The sequence below is a fragment of the Gastrolobium bilobum genome, unplaced genomic scaffold (assembly GCF_033153095.1).
Source record: "Gastrolobium bilobum isolate Gb01-03AN ecotype WA unplaced genomic scaffold, APGP_CSIRO_Gbil_v1 utg16824, whole genome shotgun sequence".
Classification (NCBI taxonomy): domain Eukaryota; kingdom Viridiplantae; phylum Streptophyta; class Magnoliopsida; order Fabales; family Fabaceae; genus Gastrolobium; species Gastrolobium bilobum.
In genome coordinates this window covers 330,702-357,207 of record NW_026899360.1, presented here as the reverse complement: position 1 = coordinate 357,207, position 26,506 = coordinate 330,702, and the positions used below count along the sequence as shown (strand labels likewise).

Genomic DNA, 26,506 nt, shown 5'->3' with positions numbered 1-26,506 from the left:
GAGCCTGTCTGCCTTGGTTTGGCCGGAAAAAGTGGCCGGAACAGTGCACACGCGCCGGAGAGAGGTGGCGTGTGAGGCCCATGCGCAGACAGCTTTGGTGGCGCGTGGAGGCGCGTGCGGCGGCCGTTTGGGACGAATCTTGGACAGAAATGGTCGCCGGCGTGAGGGGATCCTGATCGCGTGGTTTCTCGCCGGAAAGGTGGCCGGAACAGTGTTGAACAGTGACAGAACAGTGTTTCGGGCGATGTGAACAGTGTTTTCCGGTCAAATAATGAAGGAGGATGACGATCTGAGATCGAAAAAGGGTATAACAATGTTCAGAGGGTTGAAAAAGGTTGCCGGTATGACGCACGGCGGTAAAAGGGTTTGCCGGTATGATGCACGGCAGTAAATAAGAAAAGAAAAGAAAAGATATATATGCGGAAGCAGAGCCCTCAGATCGAGAGCTCTGATACCAAATTGAATCTGAAATATATTGTATATTCAAGTGTATGTAATTTGTACAAGGAGGCTCTCTATTTATAGAGACTACAAAACCTAATGGGCCAAGCCCACAATCTGGAATATTCTAGACTATTCTAATAATAATAAATTAATATTATTTCTAACAAGAAGGATACGAGCATTTTCAATGAGATGTCGGTTTTTACGTTTAGCCACCGCATTTTGTTGTGAAGTGTGAGGACAAGTGGTTTGATGTAAAGTACCTTGTGTAGTCAAGAAATTATAAAAATAATAGAGATATATTCCTTAGCATTATCACTACGTAGAATACGAATAGAAACATCAAATTGAGTATGAATCTCAGATTTTTTTTTATAAATGGAAAATAATTCGGAACAATTTTTCATTAAATAAATCTAAGTACAACGGGAATAATTATCAATAAAGGTAACGAAATATTGAAAACCTAAAACATATAAAGTACGACTTGGACCCCAAATATCCTAATGAACAAGAGAGAAAGGAGCATCAACTCGTTTATTGACTCGACTAGCAAAGGAGGAGCTTGTATGATTCCCTTACTGACACGACACACAATCTAAAGACTGAATACTGGATAAAAGAGGGACCATCTTTTACAACTTCAAAAGGCTTGGATGACCGAGGCGACTCGAGATAAGTTGTGGAGATTCTGTGAGAGAGTATGCCACTGAAGGACGAGGCACAACCAGACAGTAAAGCCCCCATGACTCACGACTTACTCCAATTATCTTCCCCGTACCCGGATCTTGCACAGAAATAGAATGGTTATAGAAAGTAATGGTGCAAGTGAGGGAGTGGACCAATGGACCAATTTACTAACAGAAATTAAGTTATAAAGGATGCCAGGAATGTAACAAACAGATGTCAAGGTCAAGGTAGAGGTCGGACGAGCTTGTCCAATCAGCAAGGGTAAAAGAAGGTAACTGATCAGAATAAATAAAAGATTTAAAGAGTTCCTTATTACCACAGAGATGATCGATAGCACTTGAGTCAAATATCCAAGGGCCATGTGATATAGGATGAGAAACACAAGCAACGGGATTACCAGTATCTGGAGCGGTAGACAGAGGAGAAACCTTCTTTTGAAAAGTCTGGAGTGCAGCATAGTCTGCAGGTGAGAAAGAAACTGAACCAGAGGATGCAGTGTCTGATTGAGCTATATTCGTAACAAAAGATGGTCACAGGTGAGGATACTTTGTGTAACGACGATCTTCAAAATGACCAAGTTACTGACAATAATTACAACGAGGTCTCTGACCACGTTGGCCTGGGCCCCGGCCACGACCGCGATCACATCTACTGTTCCTGCGAGTGTCTGTATGGGAAACAAGAGCAGGAGAATCAACAACAGAAGATGAATAAGGAGCAGAAATTGGTTTCTTGTTGAGATTCAAGAAGCGTTGGTAGGTCAATGATAGACTAGGATCCCCACTAGTCAAGATAGTGTCACATACATCATACTCCTCGGGAAGACAAAAAATAGTGGTAACCATAAAGAGATGTTCCACCTGTTTTCGATATGCAGAAGCTTCAGAAGGGTATGGCATCATGTACGCCTGCATCAAAGATTGACTTCTGCCGATATATGTTTCCATCTGAATATCAGATGATTTGCGCAAATTCATGAATTGAGACATTATAGAATAGAGCTCCTGGATATCATTAGTGTTGGGAATATTAGAATTTTATCTATTTATTTGTAATAGCTAGAATACTCTAGAAGTGTATTTTGGGCTTAGCCCATTAGTTCTTTCAGTTCTCTTTAAATAGAGAGCTCTTGTACATATATTATACAATTAAATATTACAATTTAATATTATTAAATTCAAGTTGGTATCAGAGCTCTTGATTTTGAGGACTCTGCTTCCACAAATCACCACCACACACCCTGTTTGCCTCTCGACGCCACTGGAAAAATATTCCGGGGACCTTTTTGGACCGTGAGGACCCCTATTTCACTCTATTTTCTCATACCTATCATTCTACGGAGGTTTCGTTTTCAACGACCGAAACAGCTCCGGAACAAGAGTACAACACTGTTCCGACGCCAAACCAGTGACCTTTAGACTCTGACTAGCCACAGACAGGGTCGCGCTAGCCGGACGACCTCACCGTGAAAAGCCTAGCCCCAACGGACCTGACAAGCGCCTCCACGCGCCACCCTCCTCTCTGCGCGTGAAGCCCACGTGCCGACAGCTTCACCGGCGCATGACGGTGGTTCCTGGCCTCAGACCACTTCTGTTCTGCGCGTCTCTTTTTGCTCTTCCTGGATTTGTCCTTGTTTATTTGATCCGTAATTGTTCGTTCTAAAAAAGGAAGATCTTTTACGGTTCCGATCATTCTTAAAATAATGCTTAGTCTACGGTAACTAATGGTCTCATTACATTGATTATAAATGGAAGTGTGGTGTGACTGTTACAACATGATAAAAAACTAGTCTTTTTCTTTTTTTCAATTGGCAATTGAACTGTGCACCATTTGGTCAAAAGGGCTAGATGCCATATTAATTTGCCAATGCAATCTATAAACCTAGAAGTATGAGCTGGCTTCTTTTTTTATTTTATTTTATTTTTTGAAATCTCTAGCACGTGTGATTGTATTGTGGTTGTTGAAGCCTTTCTATGTGAATAATTACCTTATAGTTCATTTTGACTTTTAAGTTACCATTGATTGGGTGAAGATTTAACTGGTGTCTGGTCATTGTTTGTAAGACTTCAAGACTCTAATATGTAAAACAATAAATCCTTTTACCCACATTGTTCTGTGTGTGACAATTTTTAATCATTATGTCATACTGTTGAGATATATAAAATCATTAATGTAGCCTCGCCCAACAGCTTAAGCTTTTGGGTTGAATTGGTTCTTTACATGGTATCAGAGCCTCGATGTACCGGGTTTGAACCTCACCGCCCCCCACTTTCTTTCTAGTGGAATTTCTTTCTTCGCACAGGTAGGTGGGCCTTGCATTGTCCACTCTTCAAGTCCAGTGGGCTCTCGTATGAGGGGGCGTGTTGAGATATATAAAATCATTAATGTAGTCTCACCCAACAGCTTAAGCTTTTTGGTTGAATTGGTTCTTTACACATATAATACGTAGTCCTTTTTATATATATATATATGCCATGAAGACTTTATTATGATAATGGGTATGATTTATATGTTTATTGTAACATCTTTACTTTATACATGTCTTACTGTGACGGAAATATCCCTTTGCAGGCTGTTGGACCCGGGCTTACCTTCTATAACACATCAAAAGATGTAGGTGAATTATTAAACTTGTCCAATAAACTTCTACTTGCACAGTTGGATGCATTTTGCAGGTGAATTCCTCTTGTTAGTGGTGCTTTATTTGTTTATGGTGTTAAAGATATAAAGTTAATCGCAGGCCTATACCTAACCTCTTAATCTGGTTAGAGTTGCTCGTTTGACATGTTGTTGAAGCCTATTTGAGTTGTAATATGATGAATTGGTTAGAAGTTTGATCTTTGATCCACCCTAATTCATAATAATTGAGTTAAGCTTAGTGTGAAGTGGGGTTTGCGTTGTCCAAGTCCAAAGAGTTTGTTTAAGAGATATAAAACCATTCTGGAGACTCCATTAAAAGCTTAAGCTTTTTTAGAAAGTTGGTCCTTTGGAACTTGAATTCTTTTTTTGCTGACTATTATCGTAGTGTCCCAGTGAAAATTGGTTGAGCAATGTGATTTGTTTCTGTTGAAATATGTTGTGTCTGTTAGAAGTATGTACAATAGCCAAAATCTGTATATATTTTTAAGTCAATTCCAGTAAAACAGATACCATAAATTCTAAAGTGTACTTTGGAGCAAGAGAAATTGTGTCCTTATTCTGTTATAGCCATTGCTGAGTTCAGATAGCAAATCTCGTTGTTATAACTTGAGCAAATAATACTGTTTGCTTTGCCAGGCGAATGTCAATATAGTAATTTAGATTTATGAGACGGTTGTAAGGCTCCTTATCAAAAAAAATTCCCATATCTTTGTGCCTTTTTTTCCTTCAGCTAAGAAATCTTCTCTATTTAGGTGAAAGAGATATTCAATGCTCTTTTTTCCTACTTTTATTATAAGTTTCCCTTATTGTGACCCTATTTTCACATTCAAGTTTGATTTATCTGCCAGAGGCCTATTTCTAATGATTTACTCTGCATCAGTTATAGTATCTTTGTGATACAAACCTTCACCCCAAAACCTAGCTTATAAGGTGGGAGGGGCTACAAGTCCCAGATCTTGCAACTGGATTGTAACATCCCACCACGCTCCGCAACCTTGGCGCTCACGCGGGCTGACTCAGCGCTTGTTTTTTACTAGCACTGGGCGAACTCTGCAATGCCAACATCATTAGTTGCACCGCTCGATTGTAACTGAGAGACATAGTGAAAACTCTGATACCAATAGATTTGAACCTTGGGAGAGTCTCACCCCAAAAGCTAGCTTGTAAGGTAGGAGAGCCCAAAATCCATATAAATCCCATACCAGAATGTTTCCAATGTGGGACTGTTATCCCATACCTTGCAATTGGATTATAACACTTTGGCTAGTATCCGAGTGATTTTCTCGTACTTTGGCTTTTGAATATGTCTACTTCTTTCCTTCCATATCATATGAACTAGTGCCGGAGAAGATTTTCTTTATGTCTTCTTTTTTCCTTTCCTTTGGCTTTTAAAAAAATAAAATAAGAACTTGATGTTTTTGGAGGCTACCCTATGTTAATTTATTTATTTTTCTTGCTTTATTTTTTATTTTTTAATTTGTCTACGTCAATAAAATGAAATAGTTTAACTAAAAGAATTAATCTTGCATTTCTTACCTAGGGAATGATGCCATATGCTCTGTATATATGTTTTAAAATAGTAATATTCAAATATTTTTTTTTCTTTTGTATTCTTGCGATTTATTGTAATTGGCTTGAGCACTATATATTGGGGTGTTGCAATTATGGGGATATAGGTAGAATGTGAAGAAAAGAGAAAATTAACATTGAATAATATGAAATTGGTATTGATTTGATGCATATGATACGAGACAAACTACATAACATTAATTCCTATTTATACTAATAGTGTCCTAATTAAATAGGGAAACAAATCATGAAATATAAGGAAATATGAAAGTCAATCCTAAGATTTTATTAACTATTTAAAATATAATGATAATATTGTAAGATATTTTCTAGATATTTTAACGCTCCCCTTAAGCTAAAACATACTAAACTTTTAGATTGTTACAAATGAACCCTTTGAAAAGGAAAAATAACCAAACAAATATAAACCGGGAAAAAAATGTCTGGGGAAGACTGCTCTTGCAACAAAGACAAATCCGGAATGCACCTATAATCAAGACTGACAGGCTAAACTGCATTACACCTAGGACAAAGACCGATGGGGCAAGACTACATATGGGACAAGACAGGACTAGATTGTATCTGGGTCAAAAGGTTGAAGGAGCTGCGGTGCGGCCTGAACCAACACGAAAAGCCTAAGTTGCTACTTCAAAAAGCTTCAGCATCTGTCCAAGGCCAAAAGGGTCAAGATTCCAGGAAAAGGAGAAGGAGATGACTACTATGCAGCAGGCAACTGGGCAAAAACGGGTCACTCTAGGCAATGGAGAGGTGGGCTGGAGAAGACCAAATTTGGAGAGAAGATTTTGGGTACCCTGGATAGCGAAGGATAGGGCTAGGTGAACACCAAAAGAGGGCCAAAACAGGTGGAACACCCTATATCTATGGAGAGAAGTCTAGGGCGAGTACTGTGCGACGATGGCGACTTGAAAACTTGAGGCACACGTCGCCCAAGTATGGAGTTTGTTCAAGGTGGGTGTGCTTGGGATGGACCAAACGCAGAGAAATGCTCTAATACTGGCCACTGGCAGTTGCGGTGGCTGGAGAAGACTTGCAAGATAACTGGACTAACGACATGACAATGGACAATAATGGGTGACAGAGGGAAGGTTGCCTGAAAGACAACACGACAAAGAGACGACTAATCAGAAGAACGAACCCGATTATGAAAATAAAGTTGAGTTCCAAATTTTAGGGAATTCGGTAGCAAAATAGATGGGACAGGTCTTGAAGAATGGTACTACTATAATACCATGTTGAAATTATAGGGATTTAGGTAGGGAAGGAAGAAAAGAGAAGATAAAGACTGAATAATATGAAATTGGTATTGACCTGATGTGTTATAATGTGATATAATATGATACAAAGTATGAAACACTAACTCCAATTTATACTAATACTATCCTAATTAATTAAGGAATCAAATCATGATATATATGAAAATATGTAAACAAATTCTTAGAGACAATCTAAGATACTAAAAATTATTTTGAAGATATAATCATAATGTTATATGATATCTTCTAGATATTCTAACATGGGGAATATGAATATGACTTTCCAGTGTCAACAGCTGATGATAAGTTTTATTTTTTGAGTATGCAGTCAGCTGAGTATAGGTTCATGCCCATAATTTATGCGTGAGTCTTTAAGAAATCTTTTATTTCTTCTGTTAATATCCTTTTTTTTTTTCAGAAATTTATATGCAGAAAATCGGTAATATGGGTCATGAGGTTGACTGACATTTGGTATGTTTTGACATTGTCAGGCTTGTTTTGAAGGGTAACAATATTGAGATGACTGCAGATATACTTGGTTTGACTATGGAGAGTAATGGAATCCGGATTTTGGAGCCATTTGATACATCCTTGAAGTACTCTAATGCTTCTGGGAAGACCAATATACATTTGTCTATTTCTGATATTTTCATGAATTTCACATTTAGTATCTTGAGATTATTTCTTGCTGTGGAAGATGATATTCTTGCATTTTTAAGGATGACATCGAAGAAAATGACAATTGTTTGCTCCCAGTTCGATAAAGTTGGAACCATAAAATGTATGTTGATATTGTCCATTTTTTTCTATTATGGTAAATACATTGACAAATGTGTTTAAGACTAGTCATATTAATTGCACCATGCAGATTCTCATACTGATCAAACGTATGTCTTTTGGAGGCCTCATGCTCCTCCTGGTTTTGCTGTACTTGGTGACTACCTGACACCACTGTTAGTAAAAGCATTTTATATTCTTCTGGTTAGATAGATTCCCCACTGACTTGAATGTTAATAATATGATGTATTTGCTCAACAGAGACAAGCCACCGACAAAAGGGGTTCTCGCAGTAAATACCAATTCTATAACAGTTAAGAGACCCATTAGTTTCAGATTGATTTGGCCACCTTTAACTTCTGTGGGCAATTCTGACACGTGGAAAGATGAGGCAGATGGCTGCTGTTCCATTTGGTTCCCGGAAGCTCCCAAAGGTTATGTTGCACTAGGCTGTGTAGTTAACCATGGAAGGACACCACCCCCTTTATCTTCTGTTTTTTGCATCCCATCCTCTTCGGTATCGCCATGTTCGTTAAGGGATTGTATCACAATCGGTACTACTGATATGTAAGTTGAAATTTTCTGTTGAGTTATATTGAAAAACATAAGTCCTGTTTACAATTTTATACTAAAGTTTAAACTACCAAACTTCTTAATTAGTATTTGATGTTAGTGCCTTCTGCTATGTATATATTTGGTAATGACATAAACATGATCGATTTGCTTGACTGTTTGTTACACTTTGAGCATAACTTCTGAGATGAAGGAATCTAATTTTCATGACTTTTTAAGTGAAGTTGGTTATTTTACTCACAGAATTTGTTTTAACTGTTGATCAGACATAAGGTCATGGCATTTTGGTCCCGTGAAAACTTAAGATTGTTTGTGTCTTGATTGCAGATGGTCATTCAGTGTGGCATTCTGGCGTGTGGATAACTCTGTTGGCACTTTCTTGCCAGTAGATCCTATCACACTCAGTTTGATGGGTAAAGCGTATGAATTGCGTTGTATTAAATATGATATTATGAAGGCATCCTCTGCAGTCTTAAGCAGTCTGGATTCCAATGCTCCTTCCAGTGGGCATCAAACCTTGCAATTCGACCAGTCTGCTAATGCAAATTCGAATAGGCGTTTTGAGCCTGTTGCTAGCTTTCAGTTAATATGGTGGAATCAGGGATTAAACTCAAGAAAGAAGTTATCCATATGGCGTCCAGTTGTCCCAATGGGAATGATATATTTTGGTGATATAGCTGTTAAAGGGTGTGTTTCACACTTACATGCTTTCTCTTTTCATCATAAAAGTTTTTCTCATGATTTCTTCTTTTGTTATTTACCAGTAATAGAGAACTGATGCAGTCTTCCGCTTTTTAGGTATGAGCCTCCAAACACCTGCATTGTTCATGATTCCAGAGATGAAAATATTTTTAAAACTCCCCTAGATTTTCAACTTGTTGGACAAATAAAAAAGCAGAGGGGAATGGAAAGTATATCATTCTGGCTTCCACAAGCTCCTCCTGGCTTTGTTTCCTTGGGTTGTGTAGCATGTAAAGGGAAACCTAAGCAAAATGAATTTAGCACATTAAGATGCGTGCGCAGTGATTTGGTTGCGGGAGATAAATTTTTGGAAGAAAGTGTGTGGGATACATCTGATGCCAAGCATGCAACGGAGCCATTTAGTGTATGGGCTGTTGATAATGAGTTGGGGTCTTTTATTGTCCGTGGTGGTTTCAAAAGACCCCCAAGAAGGTTTGCTTTGAAGCTAGCAGATTCTAGTGTGCCAAGCGATTCAGATGTTACAGTCATTGATGCTGGAATTGGAACCTTCTCGACAGCTCTTTTTGATGACTACAGTGGTTTGGTAAGTATGAAACACTGAGTTTGTAACTTTTTATACAATAATAACGAGTGCCTAATCATCTGGAAGCTTAAGTGGTTCCTTATCTGTAGGTTTTCTTCTAATGTAGAGAACTGCTAATTGTAGCATGCCTCTAGATTTAATATTAATCAAAATGGGTAGATGTTGACATAAAGTTACATATAGGTATACCTTTATCTACCTATTTGACTGCAATCACAATTTGATTCAAATTCCTTATCTGTAGGTTTTCTTCTAATGTAGAGAACTGTTGATTGTAGCATGCCTCTAGATTTAATATTAATCAAAATGGGTATATGTTGACCTAAAGTTACATATAGGTAAACCTTTATCTCCCTATTTGACGGTAATCACAATTTCGTTCAAATTCCGTCTGCCAAATTTGATGAATAGTTTGGAAGGAAAGGGAAATGATGCATGTATTTAGACCAAAGATTTCCTAGCTAATCTAAAATTTTATTCAATTATGTAATTGCTAAATGTTTTTAGTGTTCATTGGCCACGAAAGGAGTTATTGGTTTTTCATTTTGTGGGCTATAATTAATGTCATTCTTATTATTTGATATAAAATCATTCATTAGCTTTCACTTAACAACTTAAACTTTTGGAAGAGTTGGTTCTTGATATGGTATCACTATGGCAGTATGACTGAGTGGCCTAGAAATCGATCCTTGTTATCTCAATTCTTCAAGTTGAATTTCAGCATAAGGAGGGTAATTTTGTGCATTGTTTATGCTCCAAGCCTAAAAAGTTCTTGTGTAAGGTAGAGTGTTCGGTACAAAACTATTACTTGAGATTGGATAATTGTGTATCTAATACGAGCACATAGGGAATATATTTATATTAACAAGTACAAAAATTAATCTATCATATACAAGTTGTGGGACTATTCTATTATATACACTGTATTACTTTAACATATTATTCTAACACTTCCCCTCAAGCTGGTGCGTATATATTGTGAGCACTCAGCTTGTTACAAATGTATTCAATCCGAGGACCTCTAAGAGCTTTAGTGAAGACATCCATGATTTGATCCTTGGAGTTGACAACTGCCATTTTGATTTCAATTGACTTAATCTTTTCTCGAATGAAGTGACAACTGATCTTGTAAAGAACCAATTCAACTCAAAAGCTTAAGCTGTTGGGTGAGGGCCCTTTTAATGATTTGTATTATTCTCTAATACGCCTCCTCATAAGAGAGCCCATTAGACTTGAAGTGTGGACAACGTTGAGGCCTATCTACTTGTGTTAAGAAAGAAATTCTACTAGAAAGAAAGTGGGGGCGGTGAGGATTGAACCCGAAACACGAGGCTCTGATACTATATAAAGAATCAATTCAACCCAAAAGCTTAAGCTGTTGGGTGAGCGCCCTTTTAATGATTTATATTATTCTCTAACGCGCCTCCTCACAAGAGAGCCCATTTACCTATGTTAAGAAAAAAATTCCACTAGAAAGAAGGTGGGGGCGGTGAGGATATCAGCTAATTGACGTCCAGAAGGGATGTATGGAGTAGTGATCAACCTGCTATCAAGCTTCTCTTTGATAAAATGGCGGTCGATCTCAATGTGCTTAGTCCGATCATGTTGAACTGGATTATGAGCTATACAAATGGCGGACTTATTATCACAAAACAGCTTCATAGGTCCTTCACATCTTATTTTAAGATCACTAAGTATAATTCTTAACCACAATAATTCACAAATGCCTTGAGCCATAGCTTGAAATTCAGCCTCAGCACTCGATCTGGCAACCACATCTTGCATCTTACTCCTCCATGTCATTAGGTTACCACAAAGAAACATACAATAATCAGTGGTAGATCGATGATAAGTTATAGATCTAGCATAATCAGCATCGGTATAAACTTCTATAAAGAGATTGCCGTTACGCTGGAACAACAGTCCTTTACCAGGAGTGGCTTTAAGATATTGAAGAATTCTCTCCACTACCTGCATGTGTTTTTCTTTTGGATTATGCATGAACTGACTTACAATATTAACAGCATAAACAAGATCTAGTCTAGTATGAGCCAAATATATTAGTCTCCCAACTAACCGCTGATATTGTCCTTTATCAACTGGAGGATTCTCCTCTTTATAAGCCATCTTGTGATTCTGCTCAATAGGAGTACTAGAGGGTTTACACCCAAGCTTTCCCGCTTCTTTAAGAAGATCAAGGACATATTTTCTCTGGCTGATAAAAATTCCTTCCTTTGAATGAGCTACCTCTATCCTAGGAAATATTTCAATCTCCTAAGATCTTTAATTTCAAACTCAGAGGCTAGCCGTGCTTGTAGAAAATGTTTCTACGTAATATCATCACCTGTTATAATAATATCAACAACATATACAAGGAGCAGAGTTAGCTTCCCATCTTGGGAGTGCTTGAAGAATAGTGGTGCTTGAAGAATAGTGTGTGATCTCCTTGACTCTGTTTATACGCTAAAGCCAACATAACCTTAGTAAATCTCCCAAACCAGGCACGAGGAGATTGGTTCAATCGATACAAGGCCTTTTTTAACCTGAAAACTTTATTTCCTGCATCTATTGAGCCAAAGCCAGGTGAGATTTTCCTGTAGACTTCTTCTAACTCACCATTAAGGAATGCATTCTTCACATCAAATTGATTCATATCCCAATTGTAATGGGCAACAAAAACTTTCACAGTATTCTTCTTTGCAACTGGGGCAAAAGTTTCTTCATAATCAATGCCATAGGTCTCAGTGCAACCCTTGGTAACTAACCGAGCCTTATATCTCTCAAGAATACCATCAGAATTATATTCCAAGGCATAAACCCATCTGCACCCTATTGCTTTCTTTCGATCAGGTCTATCAACAGCCTCCCATGTTTTATTTTTCTCCAAGGCATTCATCTCATCTTGCATGGCTCGAGCCCAATTCTCATTTTTTAATGCTTCATGTGCTAATTTTATATTGAGATAGAATCTAGTGCGGAAATAAAGCTTTTGTGTTGCACAAAAAGGTTAGTAGAAGAGACAAAATTAGAGATAGGGTGTTGGGTACAAGATCTTTTTCCTTTTCTTAAGGCAATAGGTAAGTCATCAGAGGTATTAGGTAAGCTATTAGAAGCAACAGGCAAATCATTAGAGGCAACAATATTAGGTTCAGAAACAAGAGAAGTAATAATATTATGATCATAAACAAGAGATTCAGGACTTACCAGTAGTTTAGACGATTGAGGTTGCTGGTGAAGAAGTGTGGGCTACTTTCTCCTGTGATATAGCAACTCAGATGTCACAATCTCCCGTATTTCCGGTGTATCAGATGGGTCAGACACAGAAGAATCAAAAACAAGAGGAAGAGGTATAGGAGAAGACATGGAAGGTTCAAACTCAAAGATAGAAGGTGATTAATCTACTGAAGAATTGCTCTCCCCCTGAAGATGAGTACTTGGGAAAAATGGACAAAGTCAACATGCCCAAACACTTGTGGCTGAAGACTCTGCATAGAGGGAAAAAAGGGAAAGAATGAAGTCATTGAGTGAATAGGATTTACATTATCGAGAGGGCAAGCGGTTGATTAAGAAAGCTGTTGTAAGAATGGATCTCCCCAGTAGCACTTGAGTACATGATTTTGAAAAAGTAAGGCACGAGCAACTTCAAGAAGATGACGATTCTTCCTCTTAGCAACTCCATTTTGCTGAGGGTTGTCCACACAAGTAAGTTCATGAATCATGCCTGATCTTGGAAGAATTTGGAAAGACGCTGATTGACATATTCGAGACCATTGTCGAACCTTAGTCTTTTAATTCTTTTACCAAATTAGGTCTTAATCATTTTACAAAATCGAAAGAATAACTGTGGTACCTCAGATTTTTCATGCATTAAATAAGCCCCGGTTACACGAGTGCAATTATCAGTGAAAGAAACAAACCATTCATTACCAGAAGCATGAGGATCTTTAGAAGGATCCTAAACATCAGACTGAATAAGATCAAAAAGCTCAACACTTTTAATGGTACTAGAAGGAAAAAAGAGATGATGGTGCTTAGCAAACTCACAAACATCACAATGAAAACACTCAACAGACTTAGACAAAAATAATGATGGAAATAAAGACTTAAGCAAATGAAATGGAGGATGCCCCAAGCGTTTATGATGGAGCCAAATCAAAGAGTCGGCAGTAGACTGAGACTGAGTCAAGAAGGTGTGATCCTTAGCATACTTTGCAGAAGATTCTGGCACCAGATAGTACAGCCCACCTTGCTCTTTAGCACCCCCAATCGTCTTCCCTGTGGCTAGATCCTGAAAAACACAGTGAGTATGGAAGAAAGCTACAGTGCAATTCAAATCTTTGGTAATTTTATAGATAGAAAGGAAGGCTGTAAATATATGTTACCAGAACCCGCAACTGATGTATGTGAGCCCTCAGCTACGGCTATTGTATGGGTGCCAATAGTAGGGTTATAAGAAAGAAAGGAGTCAGCACAACAAGCTATATGATCAGTGGCACCAGAATCGATAATCCAAGAATAATTAATATCAGTACAAGAAGTAAGAAAAGAATGAGTAGTGGAGCTCATACCACTCATAGCTGAAGTACTAATACTAGATGGCTTACTCAGAGAATCATGCATAGTCCGAATCCGCTCCAACTCATCTCTGCGAATAGAAATAAATTTCGAAGATGTACTATTTGAACCCGCCATAATGTTGAGGTGAAAATCACACAAACGCAAATCCAAATGATGTCTGACCGAAGAAAAAAAAAAACATGGATCTGGAAAGAGGAGGCACTGTCCTAGAACAGTTTTTTTTTTTTTTTGGGTGTGAACAGTACCTCGCGAACAGTGCACGCGTGAACAGTGGCGATGAACAATACCTTTTTTTAAAAAAAAAAACGCCTATGAATTGATCGATCTGAAAAAACAGAGTCAAACAGTAGTCCTTTTGGTCCAAAAGGTCCTCGGGATCGAGAGCTTTGATACCGAGTTGAAAAAGAGATAATCTTATTGATAAAATTGTATATTACATCTGTACAATTGCTCTCTATTTAAAGAGACTAAATAACCTAATGGGCTAAGCCCAAAGAAGATTTTAGAATGGAAAAATAAATAAATAAATAAACAAAACAATTATTTACAATAGATGTCTATGTGCTTGGTTCTCTCATGAAATACATGATTAGATGATATATGAAGTGCAGCAATTGTCACAAATGAGTGTCACGGGCTGTTTCTGTTCATATAGATGTAGCTCCCGAATCAATTGCTTTAACCAAATTAGTTCGCAGGTGGCAGCTCCCATTGCACGATACTTGGCCTTTGCACTGGATTAGGCGACAACAATTTGTTTCTTACTCTTCAAAGAAATCAGATTTCCGCTAAAGACGATACAATAACCTGAAGTAGAGCGTCTATCCGAGGGTGATCTTGCCCAATCGGCATCTGAATAACCTCAAATTTCTATGTCCCCCATCTGAATACAACAAGCGTTTCCCTAGTGCTCTTTTGATGTACAGGAAGATCGTCACAGTAACATCCCAATGAGAATCACAAGGGGAGTTAAGGAACTGGCTAGCCACACTAGCAGCAAAAGAGATGTCCGGCCTAGTCATAGTGAGTTAATTCAGCTTCCCAATCAACCTTCGATAATGTCCAGGATTAGATAATGGCTCCCCCTGTCCGAGCAATAATTTGATATTAGGATCCATGCGTGTATCAACTGGCTTACATCCCAAAATACCAGTCTCCTCTAAGATATCTTAGGCATATTTCCTTTGACAAATGGAAATGCTCTGTGTAGAATGTGCAACCTCATTCCCTAAGAAGTAACGAAGCTTACCAAGATCCTTTGTTTGAAATTGACTGAACAAATATTTTTTTTATTGGTCAATCCTAGCTTAATCACTTCCAGTGAGAATGATGTCATCGACATAGACTAACATATAGATGCACTTATCAGGAGATGTGCAACTATAAAACATAGAATGATCAACCTCACTACGGATCAAGCCAAAAGCTTGAACGACAAAACTAAAATGGCTGAACCACGCTTGAGGAGATTGCTTGAGGCTATATAAGGACTTACGAAGTCTACACTATTCCAGTCTCCCTGTGAGCAACTAAGCAGGCGGTTGCTCCGTGTAAACCTCTTCCTGTAAATCACCATGAAGAAAAGCATTTTTAATGTCCAGTTGAAGGAGTAGCCAGCGACGAACAACAACAAGGGATGAAACATGCGGACATATGCCATCTTAGCGACAGGAGAGAAGGTGTTACTATAGTCAAGGCAAAAAATCGGACTAAAACCTTTGGTGTCTAAGCGCGCCTTTAGGCGGTTAACATGGCCATCAGGTCCAACCTTGATAGTAAAGATCTACCGACAACCAACAATAGACTTCCCCGGAGGAACAGGAACAAGATCCCAAGTGCTATTAGAATGAAGAATGGTCATCTCATCTAGCATCGCTTGACGCCATCCTGTATGGGAAAGTGCTTCACCTGCGGTCTTAGGAATAGAAACAATAGAAAGATTAGAAACAAAGGTGTAATGAGGAATAGAAAGACGGTCCTAGCTCAAAAAGTTATAAAGAGATAAGAGTTACGAGTAGTACGTATACCTTTTCTTTGGGCAATGGAAAGAGCCTATGGTGAAGGATCCGGAGGGAAAGAGTCGTCAGAAGAAATGATGAATCAACTTGGGTCAAGTCCACAGGAAGAGCAGTCTGACGACGTTAATAAGTGAGAAAAGGGCGGTTCTCAGAAATGGAAGCAAGTCCCCTTTTGCCAGTCTAGTCAATAAACGAGCTGATACTCCTCTCTCTCTTATCCATTTAGATATTTGGGGTCCAAGTCGTACCTTGTCTGTTTTCGGCTTTCGGTATTTTGTTACGTTGTACCTAGATTTATTTAATGAAAAATCGTTATTAGTTATTCTCCATTTATAAAAAGCTTTCTGCTGAGGTTTATACTCAATTTGGTTCCTTTATTCATATTTTACGTAGAGTTAATGCTAAGGAATATGTTTCTTTTGACTTTTATAATTTTTTGGCCACTCAAGGTACTTCACACCAAACTACTTGTCCTCACACTCCACAACAAAATGGGGTGGTCGAATGTAAAAACAGACAACTCATTGAAACTGCTTGGACTCTTCTTATTCACGTGCATGTTCCTCTTCACTTTTGGGCAAATGCAATACTCGCCTCTTGTTTTCTTATTAACCACATGCCTTCCTCTGTGCTTAACAATGACATTCCCTATAACCTGTTGTTTCCAGATACTCCTCTATATCCTCTATACCCACATGTCTTTGGCTGTACCTGTTTTATTCATGATTTCACTCATTTCTGGAATGTTGTATAGTTTGTAGGGAGAGAGAAATTGAATCAGATGAAGTAGTATCCGACTGAGCTATATTTGCAGCATGAGAGGGTCATAGACCAAGTTGCTGACAATAACTACAAGGTCTCTGACCGCGTTCGCCTGGCCCTGGCCATGTCCGTGACCACTATTCCCGGGAGAGTCAGTGTGGGAAACAAGAGCAGTGGAATCAACAACAAAAGATGAATAAGGAGCAGACACTGGTTTCTTGTTGAGATTCAAAAGGTGCTGGTAAGTCAGTGATAAATCAGGATCCCCAATAGTCAAGATAGTGTCATGGACACTATCATACTCCTTGGGCAGACCAAAAAGAGTGGCAACCATAAAGAGGCGCTCTACCTGTTCCTATATGCAGAAGCATCAGTAGGGTAAGGCAACATATCCAAGTACGCCTGTATCAAAGATTGACTTTTGCCAACATATGGATCCATCTAAATGTCAGATGATTTGCGCAAATCCATAAATTGAGAAATGATGAAATAGAGCTGCTGAATATTATTAGGGTAGAGGTGTTTAGCTTCCTCCCACACTTCATAGCATGTTTGAAAAGAATAGAAAATGTCCAGAACGATTAGATCAATAGACTTCCGAAGAATACTCAGAAGTTGATTGTCAATCCATTCTCAATCAGATTTTTCTTCCTTAGGAATAGAGTAGATTTAATTGTGAGATGTCGCCCATGCCCCTGTCCAAAGAACCAGACACGAACAGAGGTGGCCCAATTCATGTAGTTAACAGAACCCTTCAGTTTGGAGGAGGTAATGGGCCCAACTTTAGTGGAGATGATACCCGAGGAATTTTTGGTAGGAAGAGGAGGAGAATTGACATGCGAGTGAACAAGAGATTGTAAAGAACCAATTTAACCCAAAAGCTTAAGCTGTTGGGTGAGGCTACATTAATGGTTTTATATATCTCAACACGTCCCATCACACGAGAGCCCACTGGACTTGAAGGGTGGACGATGCATAGGCCCACCTACCTGTGCAAAGAAAGAAATTTCACTTGAAAGAAAGTGGGGAGCGGTGAGGATCGAACCCGATACTCCAAGGCTCTGATACCATGTAAAGATCTAATTCAACCCAAAAGCTTAAGCTGTTGGGGGAGGCTACATTAATGGTTTTATATATCTCAACAGAGATGATTCTACCATTATGAATGCCATAAAAACTTGCAGAACAAAGCAAATAAAATCAAACCGATAGCCAAACAAGAGACCCACGATGAACCAAGAGCAGATCTTGAAGGAGGAGACAAAACCGTGCAGTTCTGTCTTGAAACGACCCAAAAAGGATGCCTGTACAGTGTTTCCAGCAATGAACAATGTTTCTGAGGGTGAACAGTAACTCTTGCCGTGAACGATGATTCCGGCAGTGGATAGAGTTTCCAATTGTTGCAAGCCGGAGAGACGCATGACAAGGAAGGAGAGAACATCTAAGCAGTGAGATTGGGGTTTTGGCACACCTAAGCAGTGGGCTTAGGGTTTTAGCGGAAGCGAAAGTTCCTAGAAAAAAAAGTTCCGATACCAACTTCATTGGATAATTGTGTGTCTAATGCGAGCAACAGGGAATATATTTATATTAACAAGTATAGAAACTATTCTATTGTATTCATTGTATTACTTTAACATACTATTCTAACACTATTCATTAGATTCACCTAACAACATAAGCGTTTGGAAGAGTTGGTTCTTGACGTATCTGTGCAGATGATGATTGACGTAAAATACCATGAGAAGACATAAATTATGAGAATTTAGTAGAAAAATATTCTTTGGCATTGTTGTTACGTAGAATTTTAATGGACTTGCCAAATTGATTTTGAATTTCAGTATGAAAAATCGCAGTACAGAAAACACCTTACACCATTCTTTCATTAAGAATAGCCAAGTATGTCATGATCAATAAATATAGCAAAAATATTTATATCTGGAGAGAGTTAAGACATGACTTGGACCCCATATATCAGAACCCATAAATCAGAATGAACGATGGGAAAACTAAACTCTGCTTGACTCTTGATCTTATTGGTAAAGGAGGCCCAAACATACTTCCCAAATTGATGCGACTCACAATTGAGAGACTTTAAACTTGCTAAGATTTGGAACATGGAACCATTTGCTGAAGTTTTGACAAACTAGGATGACCGAGATGCTAATGGAGAAGACTGAGAGATTCAGTAGCAGCACACTGCACATGATGGGTTCATTTGAGATAATAAAATCCTTGTGATTCATGTCTTACGTTAATCGTCTGTCCCGTACCACGAAAATGAATGACAAAAGACTCAGAATTCTATGTTACTGAATAATTAAGAGATTTGGTAAGCTGACTTAAAATAATCAAATTAAAAGGACATCCGGGTTAAGAATAAAACTCATTTTAATAATACAGATGTAGTGTGTGAAACCTGACCAATGCCTTGGGTAAACACTGTAGAAGCATTAGCTAAGGTGATAGAATGAGGAAAATCAGGTGAAGAGAGAGAAGAAATACAAGCTACATGATTAGAGGCATCTCAATCAAAAATTCAAGAATTTGGATTATTTCCGGTAATAGAAATATGTCTGGTAAGATTATCTGTTTGAGCAATGATGGTAGGAGAGGACCGAGTCTGCCTTGCTGCCTTTGATTGGAGATACTCTTAGAACTCCATCTTTGATAGAGTTAAGGGTGGTTTACTCAAGGGGGCTTTAGATCTCTATTCTTCTTGTTGAAGACAATCATACTGAGTGCTGTTAACAATTTTCTTGGGAAAACCATGAATGGAATAACAAGTCTCTTGAGTGTGGCCTGATTGTATAATGCAGATTGCGACCATGGCCACCACAACCTCCTCTATTGCCACATACTCATCATGTCCACCATGAGATCCTGAGGCAGTTACAAAGGCCGATGTTTCAATGTTGTTGGAGTGGTAATCTGTAGTTATAGGTGTAGGAACTCAAGAGACAAGTGAAAATTGAGTCCATGGTTGGTACCTCTTGGCCAGTCAAAAGTTGATATAGGACATGAGCAAAGTCAGAGTGCATGGCATGCAAAACTAGCACCACGTATAAGTTATCCAATTTGTTTAATAAGCTTTGACGATTGTCATCCTGCAAAACATCTTCAACTTCTCCACTATAGCCTGCACCTGAGTAAAAAAACCATTCATGTTATGATCTGACTATTTAAGGGAAGCTAATTTCTAGGCTGACTATAATTAGCAAATGGACTACAAATCTTTTTCCAAAAAGTAACACGTATTAAAGGTCTTGAAATTGATTACAATATCGGGTTCTACTTATTGCCAGAACACAGAACACAATTGATAATCAAACCTCTCCCATTGTCTTCGATCTTCTGAGGGAATATTGAAAGCTGACTTTTCAAGATGATGAGTGACCCTCTTAGCATTCAACTTTTCAAAAGTGATTATAGGGGTACCGGAGAAAGCATAAGATACAGAACATTCCGAATCGGGTTGATGACTTTGGATAAGTGAGGACCTTAAGACTCAAATGTAGAACTTGGACTTGAGGCCATAATTGCTCAAAAGATCAAAAGAATGGGTTGAGACGTGTTATGCAACAAGAAGAATGGGTGAAAACAGCAAAAAACGTGCCCAAACAAAGTGATATTCAAAGATCCACTACCAAGTCGGGACTCCAACAAGCGACTGGAAGTGTGGAGATCCGTCAATGGTTGAGTGGCGCTTGAGATGCATGCGCCGTCTAATGTCGTATGTGTGAGTCGTGTGAGATCCATGCATAGACAATGAGTTGGAGGTGATTATGATTATGATGCTTGGCAGGGTTGCCAGTTGGTTGGTTCTGGGCAGTTTCAGACATATCTGGCATAGTATTTTACATCTCTAGAGTGAGGACCTACTTTGGTTCAAATCACTGGAACATGGGTTAAAAGGACAGGTTCTGGATCTTGATACCATGTCACGAGTACTTTTGGATGTGGCTTAAGGAAATTGATTCAGCCCCATTCCTTATATATATAGGATTTACCATTACGGATAAAAACGAAACAAGGAAACTACAAGTCAAACCAAATGTAATCAAATTAAGCTATTTTTAACAATATTTAACAATATCTTTAAAGATTAGGCTCTTGTTCAATATAAAATTTTGTGAAGTTATTTTGTTGTCTGTTTTCTTTTTGTTTCTTTCTTTCCAGTTTCTTTGGGAAGTGGGCTTTGCATTAATACTTTCTAAACAACTATATTTTTTACATGCACTATGTCAATCCCCTTTGTTTTTTGTTTGAACTTTAAAGTTAAATGAGAAACTATAGAAATTGCTTCAATAATGGTGTTTAAGTGTGAGTGGTAAGTGTTAGAATGACGTCTTTCTTCCTCATTTTAATAGTTATAAATACAAAAAAATGTAATATTTAACTTTCGGGAAAAACGGAAGATTGGAATAAAGGATGGGGGTCTTCTTTCTGTACTAGTTTAAATTATGCCAACCTTCTGTTCTCTTCTGGCCAATCTGAAACTTTAATTTGATGATTTTGTGGGATATCTCTCTCGGTTATAGACTATGGAAAGCATGAAATCTGTTATGGACGAATTACCTGGTGAAGACACATAAATGATTTTATATTATATATCTAATGCGCTCCTTCACATAAGAGCCCTTTTGGACTTGAAACATGGATAATGTATAAGCCAACCTACCTTATGCCGAAATTCCCTATTTATTAATAATGTGGGTAACAAGGATTGAATTCTAGACCACTTAGTCATAAAGGTTCTCATATCATGAACCAACTATCCCAAAAGCTTAATTTGTTAGGTAAAGATGCATAAATTATTTTATATTACATCTCTAACAAGATCTATGGCTATGTCTTACCTTTGTATTGACTACTTTTCTTTAAATTTTGACAGATGGTTCCTTTGTTCAATATATCTATGAGTGGAATAACATTTAGTTTGCATGGAAGAACTGGGTATTTGAATTGCACTGTTGGTTTTTCCATGGCTGCCAGGTCATATAATGATAAGTATGAAGCTTGGGAGCCTCTTCTCGAGCCAGTAGATGGATTCTTAAGGTAATTGATCCGTGTTTACAAATTATAGTATTCTCGTAATATATGTTACCTTTGGTAAAATCTTCAAGTGCTTTGGTTGTTGTGATCAGTGGTTTGCTTTGGTTGATGAAAATGAGAATTGAGTTAAAAAAGGATGTTGGGTCAGTCCATCTACTTTGTACCAGTTCCTTAATGATTAATATGTGGGAATATTGGAGCAGTAGGGACGGAAAGTTATTGACATTGTTCTTTGGAGTAGTAAGATTAGAATGTTGCATGGTCAAGGAAGAGAAATTTTCATGGCAATCAGTCATGGACAGCAAGGCCTAAACTTCTCCAAATTTATCAAGAACAACATTTTGGAAGCTTCAAACAACCAGAAAGCCTGAAATTTGACTGTAGAAGACCTAAAAAATTTTATAAAAATTCTCTGGAATGCAAAACTGAACCAGGCTCTGAAAAAAGAGCTAAATTGCCTACGAATGGTTTGAAACAACTTGAATCGGCTTGAGCATTATCATGTGGCTGGAATAGACAATGATGGCAGTTGAGCCAAAGTGTAGCCAAAACTCAGCAACTAATGCAGAAATAAAGGCAAAAAGCAACCAAAATATACTATTTGTTTTTTATGGTAGCTGGTGGTGACTATGGTTCTAATCTAATGTTGCTCTTGATACCAGAATAGATTGGCTTAATATTTCTGTTTTGGAGGACATCTCATCCTCCCCTATTAATGTTTGAAAAAAGAGAAGAAAAGGAAAAGGGGATTTCGGACTATCATTTTGATTGGAGGGTCTACCTTTTTTGCTTCCCTTCCTATTAAATGTTGTTGTGAATATAGAATAATTGTGTAATTTTTATAGATTCATTTTTCCTTTACTAGACAGATTATGATGGGACATATTATAGGGAAGACATGTGATAAATCATAAGTCTGATTTGCTTGTTATTTATTTTCCTAGAATCAGCTCTTTATTTTAGTTGTTCACATGTGTCTTCCATATATTGTAAACATTTGTATAAAAATGATCGAGTAAATAACATTCAGAATTACTTGAATTTCAACTGATGTTAACGCAAATAATATATGAAATTTATTATTTTACTAATTGATTTTTTTTTTTTAATTTTAAAATGTTGTGCTTGCATGTATCAAAATTATATTTTAGTTCCAATTTCTCTCTCTTTTTTTTTTTTTTCTAATTACTGCTACTCGTAGGTACCAATATGACCTTAATGCCCCAGCAGCAGCCTCTCAATTACGTTTAACATCAACTCGAGATCTGAATTTAAATGTTTCAGTTTCTAATGTTAATATGATCATTCAAGCTTATGCAAGCTGGAACAACCTTAGCAGTGCTCATGAGTGTTATAAAAATAGAGTAAATTTTCTTTAACCTCTCTCATTTCTGCTTCCCTAAAGTCTGTCTTTCTCATTGTATTTGATTTTCTCTATTTTACACCTCTTTTGTTTTACCTATGTGTTAACATGGTTACATGTTTCCTTTTCTTTCTTTTTTTTTTTTTTTTGGGGGTGGTGACATCTAATAGGATACATTTTCTCCAACTTATGGTGGAAACTCTATCATTGACCCACTCCACAAGAGAAATTATTATATAATCCCACAAAACAAACTTGGTCAGGATATTTTTATCCGTGCTACTGAAGCTAGGGATCTCGAAAATATAATTAGGATGCCATCTGGGGACATGAAGGCCGTGAAAGTTCCTGTGTCGAAAAATATGCTAGAATCTCATTTAAAGGGTAAACTTTGTAGAAAGGTTAGAACACTGGTGACAATCATCATAGCAGAAGCACAGGTATGGTTTTGATTCTTTTTGTAGCCTACGATTTAATATTTGATTTTGGCATTTGGCAGACAGAGTGTTCAGGTTTATTAACCTTCAATGCTGCTTATTATTCAATTGCCTAAAAATTTATCATATTTCTAATGCAGTTCCCCAGAGTTGAAGTTTCAGATTCCCAGCAATATACAGTGGCTGTCCGTCTTTCTCCTAATCAGAGCCTCCCTACTGATGCATTGGTTCATCAACAGAGTGCACGTACATGTGGAAGAAGTGCACATCATTTATTGCCTTCGGATCTTGAGTTAGTCGAGTGGAATGAAATATTTTTCTTCAAAGTTGATTCCCTGGTACCGGATAATTATCTTTAATTGCTTTTATTTATTCTTTCTCTAGGTGAGTTGTGTTGGAAATTGCTGGTCATTTATGTTTGCATTTCCTAAGGGCCAAATTCATTTGGAATAGATTATTTGGTTATTTTTGAGTGCTCAAAATGTACTCAGAATTTGGATGTGTCTGTTCTTATTTGTTTTAGGTATTATGGCTAGAGCAAGGCCAACGAAAATATTTGGCTATGTTCTTGTTATGCTGTGATTTGATGCATTTGGTTGGAGCATAATCCTTAGATTTCGAGAAGTATATGGCCCATGATTGGAACATAATGATATGTTGTCACTGTGCTTTAAGGCATAGGGTTATCTTTGTGGCTGCTTCATGCTGTTTAGCTTATGGCTTTCTTTAATAGATATGCGGAGGGATTGGAAACTGTTGTTGAACTTATTTGATTATTTTTATTATTAAGTTATTTTTGTTGTTTCTTTGTTCAGTAGCCAAACTTCTTTTTATATAAAAATGAAATATGATGTTGTGAGAATTACACACTTTTTTATCTCCTTTTTGGTGCAATTGGTTAATGGGTAATTGGTCCCATTATATATTCATGTGGATTCTATGCTTATCTTTAAGGTGGCGTTTGGTTACAAGCTTTTTAACAGATACCTATGCAAATGAAGTTTAGATTTTAGAATAACCACGTTTGTTTCAACCGATTTTTATCAAAAACCATCCATATCATTTGCATGGATTTTTTAACTTTTGATGAGAAAGATTGCTTTTTGCACTGTTGAGAAAGCTAATGTGAGGATGGTTTTTTTGAAAAACCCAGACATCGCACTATTCACACACTTTTTGGACTCCCATTATACCCTCTCGTTGATAATGATATTTTCTTCTTTTTATGTTTATTTGCATTCAAATAGTGCCTGGGGCCTGCGAGTGCGAGCCCACCCTTTCATGAAGAAGGGTTATCGCAAAAATGCTTTGCGAGATAGATATAGCTCTTTTTCAAAGACGGGCTAATTATATTTTAAATTTAAAGAAGAAAAGTTAGAATATTAATTCCTTCTGGTTTTAAAAAAAAATTAAGGCTGTGATGTGAGGTGAGGCACGCTGGAAGTTGAAAGAGCAGAGATGGCGTTTTCCTTCTGAAATGAAAGCTTCGATTGGTTGCTACTATACTGTGTGTACGCCAAACACAGCTCGTGAAACTCAACACTAAGGTTTGGATTTGATGGCGGAGGAGAGAGGGGAGATCAATGGCGGATTCTCGATGGAATCCACCGAATCGAGGTGGGTTATACAGGAGGACGATGAGGATGCGTCTGATATAGAGGGCCACTGTTTGTTTGTTTAGGATAAGGGTATCGGGGATAAAATTGTAATTTTATATCATTTACCTATCTATATTTTTTTTCAAAACCAAACATAGGTTTTCAAAATTTTCATATATTTTCCTGGTAAAATTTTATCCAACCAAACAACTTTTTTTTACATTTTTCTATCTATCTCACTTTATCTCACTTTCTTACCATTTCTCTATCAATTCTATTTTCCTACTATTCCAAAAAAATTTCCTCAACCAAACACCCCCTAAGGGGTTCTGGTAATTGCATCATTTCTTTTAAGTGGTTGAATCAGTTGGATAAATGGTTAATGAGTTTGTGGTTAGTAATATGTAAATAAGTTGTTAATTGAGTTTAACAATTTGTTAAATTAAGGTTAACTTGGATAAGGGGTTTTGTTATCCCTAAGTAATGTGACATAAAGTATGGATAATTTAATTAGATAATTGGTTAATTGCATCATTTCCCGTAAGTGGTTAAATCAGTTGGATAAATGGTTAATGAGTTTGTGGTTAGTAATATATGAAAAGTTGTTAATTTAGTTTGACAATTTCTGAGTAACGTATGTTATCCTACCGTACAGGTAGTTAGTGGACCCATGTTCCATCCTTTAAGGACTTAAAGGTGGGAGGAATACCTCCCGGCTTAAAGCAAACTGAAGTGTATATACTTAGTAATATATTCCTTGGAGTTTAGTCTTTATGATTTTTATTATGGGTGAATAATATTTCATATTTTTGTTATAATCTTAAAGTCGATTTCTTGTTAGTTTTCCCCTATTAACATTTTCGATTTTATTTTTATTTCAACAGGATGTTTATTATTTATTTGATTTAACTTTATTTGCTTCAGTTACTATCCAACCGTGAATTTTTTAACTATGTGTTGGCTAAGATGAGGCTATGTTCAATGTGAGAACTTTATAATATTTTGGAACTTAGTTGCTAAATAAGACTTTTCATATTATCTTTTTCGAACTTTATGTGATATAGTTCATGGAGCAGTTTACCTTTTAGCGAGAGGATCTTAGAGAGAATCCTTATTGCTGTGAATGCACGGGGTCTAGCACTGTATGTTCTGGTGTTATTTATAATAGTAAACAGGATATGTACAATTTTAGTATAAGTGTGTAGTACAAGATTACAGCTATATACAGAAAGAATAACAAAAACAAATGAATGAACAGCTATTTTCTGAAAACATGCCATGCCATTACATTTTCTGTAGAGTAGGATTCTCTGTTTGGCATCTCTTTGAAAACCGACTTATGAGTTGTTTTCTGGTGTTGCATGAAGCAGATTTTTCATTTGGTTTTTTCCCCCAATAAGCAGTTAGTGAGACTCTAAGGCATTTCATTTCTTTTTCTCTCACTAC

The 26,506-nt window shown here is 37.4% G+C and overlaps 1 protein-coding gene across 1 annotated transcript in view; it reads left to right on the top strand.

The window, feature by feature from the left end:
* LOC133289951 (uncharacterized) overlaps positions 1 to 26,506 on the top strand; it is a 109,456-nt gene that overhangs the window by 60,168 nt on the left and 22,782 nt on the right. The window contains exons 34-43 of the mRNA XM_061487999.1: positions 3,706 to 3,809; positions 7,109 to 7,398; positions 7,486 to 7,570; positions 7,656 to 7,961; positions 8,295 to 8,654; positions 8,766 to 9,252; positions 21,502 to 21,665; positions 22,864 to 23,026; positions 23,196 to 23,465; positions 23,603 to 23,800. Coding sequence (XP_061343983.1) covers positions 3,706 to 3,809; positions 7,109 to 7,398; positions 7,486 to 7,570; positions 7,656 to 7,961; positions 8,295 to 8,654; positions 8,766 to 9,252; positions 21,502 to 21,665; positions 22,864 to 23,026; positions 23,196 to 23,465; positions 23,603 to 23,800 — 2,427 coding nt within the window. The remainder of the gene's footprint in view (positions 1 to 3,705; positions 3,810 to 7,108; positions 7,399 to 7,485; positions 7,571 to 7,655; positions 7,962 to 8,294; positions 8,655 to 8,765; positions 9,253 to 21,501; positions 21,666 to 22,863; positions 23,027 to 23,195; positions 23,466 to 23,602; positions 23,801 to 26,506) is intronic.